At 33.8% G+C, this 15,995-nt stretch overlaps 2 protein-coding genes across 2 annotated transcripts; both read right to left on the bottom strand.

The window, feature by feature from the left end:
- Window positions 1–247: 247 nt before the first annotated feature.
- On the bottom strand, window positions 248–14,359 carry LOC101889739 (uncharacterized). The gene is made up of 8 exons (XM_020039958.2): window positions 13,529–14,359; window positions 7,517–7,673; window positions 7,290–7,452; window positions 1,459–1,592; window positions 924–1,396; window positions 736–853; window positions 493–671; window positions 248–435 (listed from the first exon to the last, which is right to left on the bottom strand). The coding sequence occupies exons 1-8, from the start codon at window positions 13,711–13,713 to the stop codon at window positions 258–260; spliced, it is 1,587 nt and encodes a 528-aa protein (XP_019895517.2). The 5' UTR covers window positions 13,714–14,359; the 3' UTR covers window positions 248–257.
- On the bottom strand, window positions 4,507–5,324 carry LOC131801956 (probable small nuclear ribonucleoprotein E). The gene has a single exon (XM_059121102.1). It carries the CDS (start codon window positions 5,185–5,187, stop codon window positions 4,903–4,905), a length of 285 nt encoding a protein of 94 aa, XP_058977085.1. The 5' UTR covers window positions 5,188–5,324; the 3' UTR covers window positions 4,507–4,902.
- Window positions 14,360–15,995: the final 1,636 nt, after the last annotated feature.

Raw genomic sequence — 15,995 nt, 5'->3', positions numbered from 1 at the left:
AACTCCTCTTTAACTGACTCACGGCACATCAGAGAACTCACTGGCCCTTTAGCTATTTTTTAGACTCACTTTCCCTTCAGCCCGTCTATAATAGACTTTGTGGTGTCGTCTCTTACACTTCCCGACCTTTTAAATGTCTCCAAAAATTCACTGGCCTTCATTTTTTTATAAAAACTTCTTTTTCGGGATCCATAAATAAATTAAAACTCAATATTTTCCTCATTTCCTTTTTATTTCTCTTCTTCTTCTTTCCATTGCTATGCCGTGGTAAACACCTCATAATCGGCAATTGAAAAATTATAATCACCAAACAACGTTTCATAGGAAGCATTGGGACCATCATAGGAATGTGGTAAATTGGAATAGGAATCCTTGTTACTGTTGCAATTATTAGATATCAACAAGTCAGCACCAGCTCCGAAAATAGGACCACAGCTGCAAAAAAATATAGTAAATATTTCTTCACAATTTCCTTAAAAATCCCAGACTTACTCCGGATGATAACATATGGCATAGGGTTTCTTGACAATATCAAACTTCAAGGGCTGTTCAGAGCCTCCAGGATTGAGGGCAAACAAAAATGCCCGCTCGGAATGGATGTAAACACCCTTGCGTGAGGTTTTGGCCCAGGCAACATCAGTGAAGCCACCACTTATTTCGCCATGGGAACCCTAAGGACGAGATTAAAACAATTGTAAAAACAAACTTCTTCTTTGGAATTCATTCTAAACATACCAAACATATGACCATACAAGGAGCAGCACCATCACAGTAACGATGAAAGGCATTCGAATTAAAGCCATGGGTAGAGGCACGATATAACAAACGCCAAGATTGTTTAGGAGCACCATACCTGGAAATAAACAAATTTTGTTTTCTAAATTTCAAAACCCTTCCTCATTTCGACAAAAACATATACTCACCAATTATTCAAAACACTTTGCAAATGCAATTTCTCATTCCTCAATATTTGTGAACCAGGAAACATATTAACCATGAGGCGAGGCTGCAATCTCTTATCTGTCTCACTTTTCGAACCCGAAAAATTGATACCACTTCCCGTCAAGCTATTGAAGGCACTTCCACTCCCATTACTACTGACACCACCTCCTCCGCCGGCATATGTTCCAGTTTTGTTTGAATTTTGCAATGCCGCATAACGATAACGTTCCAGCGAAAGTTCCATGGGTACAGCCCCTGTTGGTTCCACCTCTTCAGCGAATACTTGACTATCGATGAGCAGCAGACGAACATGACAGATGACACCTTGTAAATGTTGACATACCCGTGCACGTTCCTCCTCTGTCCAATGGGTGTGAGATGGCTGGGTTACGCCAGCCTGATTTTTGGCCCAGGCCAAAACACAACGCCAAACGTCTTCTTCTTCCAAACAGAACTGAAAAAAAAGAAATTAATTATTATTTACACATAAATAGTAGATATATTTTTTCAGCTCACATAATCCGAAGATATCAATTTGATTAGGGCTTCTTTTTTGAGGTTAAGAAAGGCATTTGTCTTGACACACTCCCTGGCATTTTCTCCAATATATATGATGCAACGTTCCATAAATGAGGCAGCACATTTGGCGCCTGAAAAAAAAATATAGTCATATTAAAATCTTAAATGAAAAAACGCTTATAACAAGCTATTGGTTATTTTAAGGAGCACTCATTACGCATCAGCTCGTTTTCGTACCATTCACCGGGCCTTCAACTTGTTTATAAAAGGCTGTTTTACTAGACCTTGTTTTTAAAACTTCCAATTGCAATTATTTATAAAAAACACAATTTGTGGCCTCAAAAGATCTTCCGAATATAACACCCTTTAAAATTCATTTGTCACGAGTTCCATTCAACCGTTTTCTACAATTTTTAATATGAATAAACATTATTTACCCGATTTATTTTAGCCAACAACTTGTTTAGTTACTGCAAGCATCCCTTCTGATTGAAGTCAATATTCAAAGCATACTTTAAGGCGTTAAGAGATTTCTCCCAATAAATAAAGGAAATATCTATTATTGATTTGTATTTCAACAAAATCAATTAGAAACCTCCACGATTGATGTGAATCGTACACGTACACTCCTCATAGATCTATCGGAGTACGCACTTCAGGATATCAAGTGTCAAAAGGCCCATCACAAGCTATTTATTTAAATTATTTTATAGCTGTCATTTTTAATTGTGGATATTTTGAAAATTTCATACAATTTCCAATCAAATTTAAAAGCAATTGGTCGTCACGAAACTTAATCTACAAACAATTTTTGGAGCCGAAATGAAGGCGATTTTATATTTTTCTATTTTTTAAAGGTAAAACATTCTAGGGTTTGAAAATTGGTCCTATTCTTATAAAACCCTCTTTTGGTATCTACGAGGTCCTCAAAACCAACAGATGGGTAGAAGTAACAGAGTATAGGCCCCCCAAAAAGGAATGTAGGGCTAACAATAGTGAAAGCCAGGAACATTATTAATAAGGAAGTTTATTTTTCTTCTGAAAAGGTTTGTGGAAAATCATCCAAACTAAAAGCTAATACCCTCTACTAGCTATGATGAAGATTGGGATCAAAAAGTGGAAATGAAAGGGAATTTTAAGATGTTTAAATGTACCAAAGCCGAGGTAGTATTAGGAAGTAACTAAATTGAATTTGGTCAAGCCCGAAGTATGTGAAGAAGAATTATTCTTACCTAGCTACGATGGATGGAAATTCTTGAAGATGAAATGATAAGTAAATAAATATTCAATAATGAAGCCAAAGGAAAAAAGTCGAACCATCTATTCACTCTGTCAGGCAGTTCACGCTCACACGGAAAGTAATGTTAAATTGATTTGTAAGAAAATATGAAATTAATAATTTCAAGTATCTCAAACAGCAGAGTTGATTAGGTCGGCTTGGCAATTTGTGTGGAGATTTAAAAATAGCTTCTAGTGGAAATTTTGTAGTACAGAGGTACAAATTGATTAAAATAAATCAGTATTTCACCGTCTTAAAATGTTTTTCTGAATAGTTTTTTTCCAGCAAAGCTGATTTTGGTCAATCTCAAGAAGGATCGAAAAGAACACCATTAATTTTTAACGAGGAACCTAGCAACAAACAATTAGAAAAGAAAAGGGTGCTTCGTAGCAAAATTAATTAATTACTCTAAGGAAACCATGCCAGTGTAGCACGAATTGGTAAGCATATGGAAATCATTTTTTCTAAAGAGCAGGACATTCTTGAAAAGAAAAGTGGTTACAAAAAGAGTTCTGTTAGACATTTAATGATATTAAATGAAAATGCAAAGATAGGCAGGAAACAACTATGCTAGAAAGATTCTTTTCGATAAAATCGTGACTTGTTTTACTTCTTTCTGGGCTTTCATAACAATAACTTCTTAAATTAAAATAGGGTAAGGAAAAAAAATCAGTACCAAAGCCAAATGTATTCACATTCTTCTCTAAGAATTTTAAAGATAAAGAGATAACCAGAATTGCATCAACAGAATTGTAAATAATTTGACAGAACCTTTGAAAAGCACGAATCTCTTTTATATCCTTATACCAACAGAGTACATCTACGGGTCTAACCCTATAGATGAATTGATTCTGTATTTGGCCAGAGAATGGCGCATCAAAACAGACTGATCAAAATATGTATCGAAGATGACACATGCACTCAATAGGAAATGACCAGAAGAACGGTGGATAGTCAATAATTGCTGTTAGGGAAGGCCTTAACATATCCTAGGCTAGTAGGATTCGTGTAGCTCAGTAAAAATAAAACAGCTTGTATATCTGTTTTTTTTTTTTTTTAATGTAACACATTCAGGGAATCCATTACAAACATACATCCCAAAGTGATATTACAATAGTTAAGAAATAGTCTACCTAAATTTGTTAAAAAGATGCTCCGATTGGCCAATAAAATTGATTTTGAAATTTGATTAAAAACTCGTAAAAAGAGAGTCTGTCATCCGGATTATTACAAAACCATAAGCGGTTCAAATTGTTTGCTTTTGAAAGTTTTTTTTAATGATCAAAGCAAAAACGCGATTCCTGTGAAAAAAACCTCTCAAAAAATCCATACTTAATTCCATCCCAATAATACGCTAATTAGAACCTTCGAAGTAATTAACAAAGTATGGTCTAATACGCTAACCTCCCAACTTGATTTATGTCCCTACAATTTTTTGCCATAAATTTACAAGCAAATATATATTTCTCTAGTTAGGCATAAAAATAGTATACGTTTATCGATATGGGCTACAGTTTTTAAGCTTATAACATTAAGTTATAATTTTATAAAGGAATTTCTTTCAAATATGTTTTTATTGGAATTTTCTCCTTCGACTATTGGCCTATTAAAGAGGCAATTTCAATACATTCGAACAGGGCCCTCCAACTCACTATTCTTTTAATAATCCATATTTTGCGGGTTATTAGTATTGCTGCAGTCTGTATTCTTGAACCACACATTAGACCCAATTCTGCAATGAAAATCAAATACTCACTTTAATGACATTCCTTTTAAAATTCAAGTTTATTGTTTTTGCATTCTCTTTTGTCTTGTAAAATTTGAGGTATAAATGCTTTCAATACAGACCCTTTACAATGATTTTGTATTTGTTACAAAAACGCAAAATCTGCAGAGCATTTGTTTTGCATTAAGTCTTTATAGTGTCTAGAGGGAAAAACATGGAAAATCATAAGGAAACATGGGAATCTTAAAGGAGACAAAAATGATTATTAATTTGTTTATATAAATTATACAACTTATACTAGTGTACGGGAGAGAAAGTGAATAAACGCCAAGGCCTTTTGGAGACAGTTGACTTCATAGATTCGCGCTTTTGTTACTGTCTCTCCGCGGCTATATTTCCCCCTTGGTTTGTTTATTGTTCCAGCACTGACTTAACCTCAATCTTTGGACGGGCTAACATTTTGAATTAGCGTTATGTTATCCCCTTTCAGCATAATGCGTCCGAGGTTTTTACGCGTCCTCGTCTTCACCCAAACTTCCTCGGCATCGTCCAACACCAGATTCATGTATTCATCGAATCCCACGATGTGTCCCTCTATGCGCAAATTGACGTTTTCATACAGCCACACTTGGACGCGGGAACGATTTTGTAAATAACGAAAAATCAAATTGATGGGCTGTACCATCACCTTTTGTACTTTGGTGTTGCCTTTGAAGGACATTTTGGCAGTTGTTTTGCAGACTTTTTCAGCGGAATATCAAGAATTTCTTATAATTTTATTAATTTTTGTTTAGTAAGCGTTTCTTGGCCCGGCGTCTTAAGGAATACGACGTAGGCGGCAGTGAAATGACAACGGCGATGTATTCATATGAAATGCAATGACGGCGGCGATAATTAGTAGCAAGGGTGGTTCACATAACCTTATAACAATGTCAAACGATAAAACCCTGTTTGCATTATCCACATTTAGGTTTTTTATTAATTTATTGTAAATATTTCATACCTCCGATCCAAAATATATATTAATCTACTACTTTTATTATTATTTATACTATTTACTAGAAAATTATTCTTGTATCGGAAAAAATGTTTATCTTGTAGACAAAGATAAAAAAGAAGCAAAAACACGACTAAATGATTTTTGTTAAAAAAAAATACAAACAACTTTTGGCAAGTAAAAAAAATTGGTTATTGCAAGATTTTTGTTGACTAATATATATGAAGGATTGCATTATAACATAACATATTTATTAGTTAATACAAATTTCAGAGTGTGCCTGACTTCTGTCTCTATTATATTTGCATTTATTTTTATAGGTAAAAAACAGGATTTTTTCAAAATAAGAATCAATTATTATTTTATCTAAAACATTCATTGCAAATTAAAAAAATTAACCAATTATGCCTTGGAAAGCAGTTCGGATTATATTTCTTAATAAAATCTATGCATTTCATTCATGTGCAACACAAAAAATAATTACGGGCGGGAGATAATGAAAATAGAGCTAAAAAAAAGACACGTGTATTGGCGTTTTGAATGATTTCATCGAAAAATAACCAAAATAGAGGGGGCAATTTCCCCCTTTATTCTAGACATTTCGACAGTTTCGGATTAAGATTCCTCGAAACGAACTTCAATTTTGAAAAAAATTAGCTAAAATACCGAATGTTCAAAAGCTTTGGATCTGCACAGCCAATTTTGTATCAAGGAAAAAACAGCTTTTGCGAACTCCAAATTTGAAATAAAAATTGAAAATTGCAGCCTAACTCAAAAAATTAAAGTACCGCTTATCAGGGGTAAAGTTATATGGAGACTATACCTAAACTTGGATCTATTGCTATGTTCCAGAACTGCACGAATGTAATTGTTGTTACTGCGATATCCGATTTTCCCTTATAAGATAGAATAAAATTGCAAAACTAGTATATTCTTGCAGTTCTGGAACATAGCAATAGATCATAGTTCGCGTGTAGTCCCCGTTTAACTTTACCCCTGCCTTTGCTTAACTTTTCTGTTCCAGTACAAATTTTATATTGACAGTTCTTTGCAAGGATATTTCTAAATTATATATAAACTGCCAATTTTCGGCGAGTTCTGTTCAAAAATATGACAAAAACCGACAAAACGACTTCAATTTTCAATACAAAAAATTCTATGAACTTAAAATCCATCTCAGCTAAATTTCATCAACATACTTCATTTCGTTCGGAAGCTAGAGTGATTTCCACCGACAGCCAGCCAGACAGACAGATGTATGGACATGGCTAAATCTCCTTAGAATTTCATGCTAATCGGGAACATATATACTTTGTGAGATCTAAAATTCTTATTTCGCGGAATTACAAACTAAATGACATGGGTGGAGGATATAAAAAGAAATCGCCCTTTAAAAGCAAAAACCATTTATAGCCTATTTCTGGTATTTTCCAATATCGTATATAATTATCACTACAACCTTTAAAAAATGTGTTAATTTTGTCTTGGAAGCTAATTTTCTCTTTTCTTGGACGTCATATTCCTTTTTCTCAAACGTTGTGGCTTGCCGAATATAAAATAACATAACATATCAAAGCAACTGAACCCCCTTAATGTTTAAGTTATGGAGTGTGTTCAGTGAATGACAACATGGTTGTGCTGCTGTGTTCATTATGTTAGCCATTCACAAAAGTGTGCATGTCTTTGCTAAACCGTTATTGTGAATGATATACTAAGAAAATGCTTATTTTGTTACATTACATAGATGGCGCTGTGGTACTAAATCAGACTTTTTGAATATTTTGAAAGATTTTTTCACTTTTCATTAAATAATTACTTGGACTCACCCGCTTTTTCATGAATCTCCATAACAGCCGTCAAAAATGTACAAGCATTGTCCACCGACAGTGTGGCAATGACATGATCCTCACAGGCTGAACGTAGCTCACAGCAGCCCATGTCCTGGGCCAATGTCATCATCTCGAAAACACGAGAGTCTTGCAGTAAAATCTAGGTGGGGAAATTTTCGGATTTTAAATAGTATTTTGAGTAAATTTAGTTGGTAGCCTCTTACCTTTGCCGTATAGACATAGAGTATAAATTGACGAAATACCTCTGGGTGTACATGCGGCAGTCGTACCGAGGTAGGGGAGCCGGGCGTTGCTGGCAGCACTGTACAGCCGGGTATGCGACAGAGCTCGCCGCGTTTGTTGTTCTTGAAACTTTTGCAGCTAAAATTGAGATAAGTAGGAGTGAAAATACTGGGGGGAAATAAATAGTTTACGTGGTTAGTTTGAAAAATTTGTTGGAACCTTGTTTCAAGACAAAAAATTCCGAAAATTTTTTAAATTATTTTAGGATCCCTTTATAAGGTTGTAGATATTTTAAAATAATTTCCCAATCCAAGGACCCTAATATTTTAATAAAAAAATTAGAAATAAAAAAACACCTGCATTTTTTTAAAAAAAATTGAAGCCTTATTAATTTTTGTTCTTTTTTTAAATAATTTAAGTATTGGGTATAGTTTCTTGTCCTGCACAGTGGCAGTCATATATTGTCCTGTATATACCCCCCCTTAATTATGTTGTTTACATTGCTATTAAACATTAACATTTTATCGCCTCATCAGCAGCCTGTAATCACACCGAAATAAATTGTTATTATTTTAAATACTTGTTTAATTCAATTAAAAAAAATTATTCATGATATGAAAATCGCTTTCCCATACCCCCGAAATCCGCAAAAAATAAACTTAATTACCCATGGAGGGAAATTACAAAACGTTTTTATATGGCGGGAGTCGAATTCAGCTCCACCTGTGTTAATGAAAACGCTGTTTTGTAAATCAATGCGGAACACCTATAGTGTGGCAGCAACAACAACAACCACATTGCCCAGGAATGTAAAAAAACACAACACATTACAACAAAATCCCCCACCCCCCACCTAACGACCATTTGAAACATGAGCCGTAAAGCAAATGGCAGAAACCGCGGGAGGGCTGGTGGTTGGATGAAAAAATGCCAAAAGAAATTAAATCATTTATATAAATTCGCAAAGGTAGCCGATTAAATGAGCCACTGCAAGTGCCAGAAAAATGCTATGACGATAGTCCATAACACACACACACACTCTCACACAAACACACTCACACACGTAGCCAGAGACATAACGTGCAACAAACAATTGCCACAATTAAAATGGTTTCACTAACAACATTCATTGGCTGGCATGTTGCTCGTTATGTGCAACATTGAATGTTTCCATTTTTTTTGTTGTTGTTGGCCAACAACAATCGTAACAACTCTAATGACCAACACCACCAATACAACGGCGATAAGCAGCGTCAAGAGAAATATGCCTGGGCAACCTTTTAATGGGTTTGTGGCACATTTCAACAAATAATAGCAAAAAAAAAAAAAAAAAAAACAATAACAACAACATCGGTAGCCTGTGTGTAATGGGCCAACATCATACCCATACTTGGCTCACATGGCTTAAATGACCAAAAATATATTTCGCAGTTGCAACATGCAAACCAGCGCAACAATTTTTTTGAGGGGCCAAGAAAAAAATAAATTTTTATGGTCTTGGCTATGACCTGTTGGCATGACACAGTCCTTGGGGATAGGAATATTTTCAAAGGATGTAAGGGAAATATTTTTGGAAAAAAGAGAGAAATATTTGGATACACCAAGTTTGAAGAGAATCGCTGAGATATAATTATTAAAAATTGTGACAATTTGTGGGGGAGGTACCAGAAGGGTTTAACCGATATCTATCATCTTTACACCAGATCTTGTGTTAATAAAAATATTGGGATGTGTGAGATTTGAAGATAATCGGAAGCATATTTCATCTTTTATGAGCATTTTGATTATTTAAAATTTTGACCCCTTTGTGGGGGAGGTGCCAGAAGGGGTAGGCCAATATATAACATCTTTGTACTAGATGTTGTGTTAAGCGATGTGTGAGATTTGAAGAAAATCGGAAAGTTATTTCGCATTTTTATGAGCGTTGTGTCCCCTTTGTGGGGGAGGTAGCAGAAGGGGTGGTCTGATATCTGCCATCTTCACATCAAATCTTGTGTAAATAAAAGTATTGAGATGTGTGAAATTTCAAGAGAATCGGATGTTAATTTCAATTTTTATAAGGGTTATAATTATTCAAAATTTTTACCCCTTTGTGGGGGAGGTACCAGAAGGGGTGGGCCGATATCTATCATCTTCAAACCAGATCCTGAGTCAATAAAAATATTGTAATACGTGAAATTTGAAGAGAATCGGACGCTTATTTCACATTTTTTAAGGGTTATAATTATTTCAAATTGTAACCCCTTTGTGGGTGAGGTACCAGAAGGAGTGGGCCAATGGCTACCATTTCCATATCAGATCTTGTGTTAATAATTATATTGCTCTATGTGAAATTTGAGGAAAATCAGAAAATTATTTCGCATTTTTATGAGCCTTTTAATTATTGAAAATTTTGACCACTTTGTAGGGGAGGTACCAGAAGGAGTGGTCCATTCTATCCGTTCTTCATACCAGATCTAGAGTTAATTGAAATATTAAGATGTGTGCAAATTGAAGACAATCGAACTCTAATTTCAAATTTTGTAAGGGTTATAAATATTCAATATTTCAACCCCATTTGTGGGGGAGGTACCAAAAGGAGTGGGTCGATATCTACCATCTTCACATCAAATCATGTGTAAATAAAAGTATTGAGATGTGTGAAATTTCAAAAGAATCGGAAGTTAATTTCAGCTTTTATAAGGGTTATAATTATTCAAAATTTTGACCCCTTTGTGGGGGAGGTACCAGAAGAAGTGGTCGATTCTATATGTTCTTCATAACATATCTAGAGTTAATCGAAATATTCAGATGTGTAAAATTTGAAGAGAATCGGAAGCTTACTTCCCATTTTATGAGCGTTTTGGTTATTCCAAATTTTGACCCTATTGGGGGGGGGGTGTTAAGTACCAGAAAGGGTGGACCAATATCTAATATCTTCATACCAGATCTTGTGTCAGTAAAAATATTGCGACGTGTGAAATTTAAAGAGAATCAGTAACTTACTTTTGCTTTTTATGAGAATTTTTATTATTCAAAATTTTGACCCCTTTGTGGGGGAGGTACCAGAAGGGGTAGGCCCATATCTTATATTTTCACAGCAGATCTTGTATTAGTAAAAACATTGAGATGTGCGAAATTTTAAGAAAATCGGAAGCATATTTCATCTTTTATGAGCGTTTTGATTATTCAAAATTTTGCCCCCTTTATGGGGGAGGTACCAGAAGGAGTGAACTGATGTAACCCATATTTACACTAAGTCTTGTATTAATGAAAATATTGCGATATACCCAATTTAAAGACAATCGGACCTTTCTTTCACAATTTATGAGGGTTAACATTATTAAAAATTTTGAGTCCTTTTGTGGGGGAGGTATCAGAAGGAGTGGCCGATTCTATCTGTTCTTTATACCATATCTAGAGTTAATCGAAATATTCGGATGTGTGAAATTTGAAGAGAATCGGAAGCTTATTTCTTATTTTATGAGCGTTTTGATTATTCAAAATTTTGACCCTTATGTGGGGGAGGTACCAGAAGGGGTAGGCCGATATTTACCATCTTCATACCAGATTTTGTGTTCATAGAAATATCGAGATGAGCCGAGTTTGAAATGAATCGGATGTTTACTTCCTATTTTGTGAGTGTTTTGATTTTTCAAAATTTTGACCCCTTTATGGGGGAGGTACCACAAGGAGTGAATTGATATAATCCATCTTTACACCAAATATTGCCGTAATGAAAATATTGCTATTTGTAAAATTTGAAGAAAATCTGAAGCTTATTTCGTATTTTATGAGCGTTTTGATTATTCAAAATGTTGACCCTTATGTGGGGGAGGTACCAGAAGGAGTGGGCCGATATATCCGATCTTTATACCAGCTCTTGTGTAAATAAAAATATTGCGATGTGTGAAATTTGAAGAAAATCGGAAGCTTATGGCACATTTTATGAGTGTTTTTGTTTTTCAAAATGTTGACACCTTTGTGGGGGAAGTACCAGAATGGGTGAGTTCATATCTACCATATTCACAACAGATGTTGTGTTAATGGAAATATTGGGATATGTGAAATTAGAAGATAATCGGTAATTTATTTTCCATTTTATAAGGGTTATAATTATTCCAAATTTTGATCCTTTGTGGGGGAGGTACTCGATGGAGTGGGCCAATAATGTTCTTTTTCGCACCTGACCTAGCACTGATGCAAATATTAGAATTTGTAATGTTTGAACAAAATCGAATGATCTTTTCTCTTCCTACGACGCAAATTATTAACATTTAAAGCTTTGTGGGGGAGGTAGCAGAAGGACTGATATTGATATTGCCCATCGCCGAACTCGATCTAAGTTTTATAATAATATTAGGATGTACCAAGTTTGGACCAAAACGTATACCCCTCTCGGGAGTTATCGTTTGCACTACCCAGACAGACCGACGGACAGACTTCCCTAGTTCGACTACGACTACGTCCAAAAAGACATAGGATCCAAAACCATTATTTCGATGAGACACTTTTTGCAAATGATATATACCCTCTGTTGCCATATGACTGAGGGTATAAACATCAAGTTCTACTAAAGGACCATCCTAAATTTATTTTTTATAAATGTTATTATATTTATTTTTTTAACTCCACGTTTACCTAGAGGACCCCTAAAAAACTCTATATTTTTCTAGAGGAAATTCCAAGTTCTTCTTTTTTTGAAAAATTCCAAGTTCTCCCAGGAGATCCTTAAATGAATTAAGAAATTCTTCGTTCTTCTAAAGGACCCCTAAAATTATTAAAAGAAACAATATAGGACTCCTAAACTCATTTTAAAAATTCTACGTTCTTCTAGAGGACACTGAATATAATTTAAATAAATTAAGCTTTACAATAAGGTCCTAACATTATTAAAAAAATCGACCTTTCCTAGAAGAAACCTAAAATAATTTTAAAAAACATAGTCTCTTAAGTAATTTTATAATCTTAAATAAACTTATAGTCCTTAAAATAATTTCAAAAAATCCACATCCTTTTATATCGTCTCCTAAAATAATTTTAAAAAATCCACGTCCTTGTATATGGCCTTAAAAATAATTTTAAAAAATCCACGTCCTTGTATATGGCCTTAAAAATAATTTTAAAAAATCCACGTCCTTGTATATGGCCTTAAAAATAATTTTAAAAAATCCACGTCCTTGTATATGGCCTTAAAAATAATTTTAAAAAATCCACGTCCTTGTATATGGCCTTAAAAATAATTTTAAAAAATCCACGTCCTTGTATATGGCCTTAAAAATAATTTTAAAAAATCCACGTCCTTGTATATGGCCTTAAAAATAATTTTAAAAGATCCACGTCCTTGTAAATTGTCCTAAAAATTATTTTAAAATTAGATAGTCCTTAAAATTATTTTAAAATTATTTAAAAAAATCCACGTCCCTGTATATAATCCTTAAATTTATTTAAAAAAATCCACGTCCTTGTATATAATCCTTTAAATTATTTAAAAATCCATATCCTTGTATATAGTCCTTAAAATTATTTTAATATCATTTTTAAACAATCCACGTCCTTGTATATAGTCCTTAAAATTATTTTAAAAAATCCACGTCCTTGATATTGTCCTTAAAATGATTTTAAAAAATCCACGTCCTTGTGGATGGTCCCTAAAATTATTTTAAAAAATCAACGTCCTTGTGAATTGTTCCTAAAATAATTTTAAAAAATCCACGTCCTTGTAAATGGTTCCTAAAATAATTTTGAAAATCCACATCCGTGTAAATGTTTCCTAAAATAATTTAAAAAAAAAATCCAAGTCCTTCTAGTAGCGCCCTAAAATTATTTAAAAATCTTCTCGTCCTTCTAGTAGCCCCCTAAAACGTTTGAAAAATTCTCATTTTGCTTTAGGCTTTTAATTTTGTTTTTTTTTTTTCTTCTGAATTCCCCTCTCATTATCCCTCCCCTTTTAATTGCTTCCCACAGTTGCCACAAATTTCTCAGCTAATTAAACACCTCATTTACCAACTTACCGTGCCATCATTATGATGCGATGCGCATAGATGCGTTCCTCTTCGCGGCCGCATATGAAGACCACATCGGCACTATCTTGATCTTCGGATAAACGTTGCAAATCATCAATGAGTTGAGGTAGGCCGGCCATGAATTGACCATCGCAGCCGGGGGTGGGACAGGGCGGTGGTACACGTGTACCCATAATAATTTGTTGCGGTTAATGTGGTTGCGATATTGCAACAAGAAGTTATGACAGGGCAGCGGAATGCACAAGTAAACGTATTTTTTTCTCTCCTCTTCCGTGATGCTTGTGTCTTAAGTCTTTTGTTTGCGAGCCGCCGCCGTCAATGATCAAGTTTGCTGCTTAAGTCTTTTGTTTTGCTTTTCTTATCAGTCAGTGCCGAAAATCGAATCAAGTTTGTTGTCTTAGTCTTTTTGAATGGTCACTCTCTCTCTCTCTCTCTCTCTGAATTTACACACATACACGTGCTGTTAGCAAATAAAGATAAATATATTTTTTTGTGCGTTTTATCATAAAATTAAACCGTTAAATTATATTCTTTTGTTTATGTTTTTTTTACAACACATAATTACTCTCATACTCCCTCTCTCTCCTGGTCACTCTCTAAAGTAGAAGCTACAAATCAAAACAAAACCTTAAAAATTTCAAATGGAATTCCTTAACTCTCTTCTTGGCTTAGGCGCACTCTCTCTCTCTCTCCCTCTCACACTCAAACGGAAATACAGCTCTTTGCAGAGGCACTTGAAATATTTCGTGTTTTGTTTTTCGCTTCTTTTGGGGTAAACAAAACTTCTTCCTCAACGCCAGCAAACAGATCAACAACAACAACAACAGCACGCGCTTTTTTCCACACAAACTGGTTTGATTTGACGAAAAAAGCGAAAAAAAACTAAAAGCCACTACTCCATTATTAAAGTTTTGGTAATGAAACAGAAATTGTGGCTAAAGTTTCAAATATTTTTCGCATGGAAATCATTAATCATTTCTAAATATTTCACAATTTCAATATTGATTTTGTAATACTTTTTTCTTGTGGTATTTTCAAAACACACGCACTTCAAATCCCATCCCAATTTAAAATGGGTTTTACAAAGTTTTTTTTTGCCACCTTTTGCACTTCCATTCACTATCGCGTTTCTCATTCAACTGATCGCTGGGCATTCTTGGCTTTGGCAGTTTAGCTAAGTAGCAGTGGGCACTGCGAACGATGCTCATGTGTGGTTGACATGGGGGGCGATTGCAGGTAAAGATGTTGGTTGGTTGTTTTTTGGAGTTTTGTTTTTGGGCTGGTGGCTGTTTTTCTAGATAAGGAGAATGATTGGGGAAACCTTAAAAAATGTAAAGCATACTTTGAGGGTGATAAATAAATTTAACGTGGATTTGTTGAATAACGTTTTAATGGATTTTTAAAACGATTTTTGAGGCTATATAAAAGAACGTGGATTTTTTAAAATTATTTTAGGAGCCATCAATAAGGTAGTGGAATTTTTAAAATTATTTTAGGAACCATTTACAAGGACGTGTGATTTTTTAAAATTATTTTAGAAACCATTTACCAGGACGTGGATTTTTTAAAATTATTTTTGGCACCAATTACCAGGACGTGGATTTTTTAAAATTATATTAGGAACCATTTAAAAGGCCGTGGATTTTTTAAAATTATTTTAGTAAACATTTACAAGGACGTGGATTTTTTAAAATTATTTTAGGGACCATTTGCAAGGACGTGGATTTTTTTAAATAATTTTAGGGACCAATTACAAGGACGTGGATTTTTTAAAATAATTTTTAAAGCCATTTACCAGGACGTGGATTTTTTTAAAATAATTTTTAAAGCCATTTACCAGGACGTGGATTTTTTTAAAATAATTTTTAAAGCCATTTACCAGGACGTGGATTTTTTTAAAATAATTTTTAAAGCCATTTACCAGGACGTGGATTTTTTTAAAATAATTTTTAAAGCCATTTACCAGGACGTGGATTTTTTTAAATAATTTTTAAAGCCATTTACCAGGACGTGGATTTTTTTAAAATAATTTTTAAAGCCATTTACCAGGACGTGGATTTTTTAAAAATAATTTTAGCGATTATTTAGAAGGACGTGGATTTTTTAAAAATAATTTTAGCGATTATTTAGAAGGACGTGGATTTTTAAAAATAATTTTAGCGATTATTTACAAGGACGTTGATTTTTTAAAAATAATTTTAGCGATTATTTACAAGGACATGGATTTTTTAAAATAATTTTAGCGATTATTCACAAGGACGTGGATTTTTTAAAATAATTTTAGCGACTATTTACAAGGACGTGGATTTTTTAAAAATAATTTTAGCGATTATTTACAAGGACGTGGATTTTTTAAAAATAATTTTAGTGATTATTTACAAGGACGTGGATTTTTTAAAAATAATTTTAGCGATTATTTACAAGGACGTGGATTTTTTAAAAATAATTTTAGTGA

This window comes from Musca domestica, unplaced genomic scaffold (assembly GCF_030504385.1).
Source record: "Musca domestica strain aabys unplaced genomic scaffold, Musca_domestica.polishedcontigs.V.1.1 189, whole genome shotgun sequence".
Lineage (NCBI taxonomy): Eukaryota > Metazoa > Arthropoda > Insecta > Diptera > Muscidae > Musca > Musca domestica.
Note: the sequence above shows the minus strand (reverse complement) of the source record. Positions and strands in the feature narration are given on the sequence as shown.

Excerpts from the sequence above, each read along its gene's own strand:
- LOC131801956 (XM_059121102.1), bottom strand. The coding sequence starts at position 5,187 with ATGTCCTTCAAAGGCAACACCAAAGTACAAAAGGTGATGGTACAGCCC.
- LOC101889739 (XM_020039958.2), bottom strand. The coding sequence starts at position 13,713 with ATGGGTACACGTGTACCACCGCCCTGTCCCACCCCCGGCTGCGATGGT. Across the intron at positions 1,397-1,458 it reads AATTGATATCTTCGGATTAT|TTCTGTTTGGAAGAAGAAGA; the intron begins GTGAGCTGAAAA and ends CTTTTTTTTCAG. Across the intron at positions 436-492 it reads GCCATATGTTATCATCCGGA|CTGTGGTCCTATTTTCGGAG; the intron begins GTAAGTCTGGGA and ends ATTTTTTTGCAG.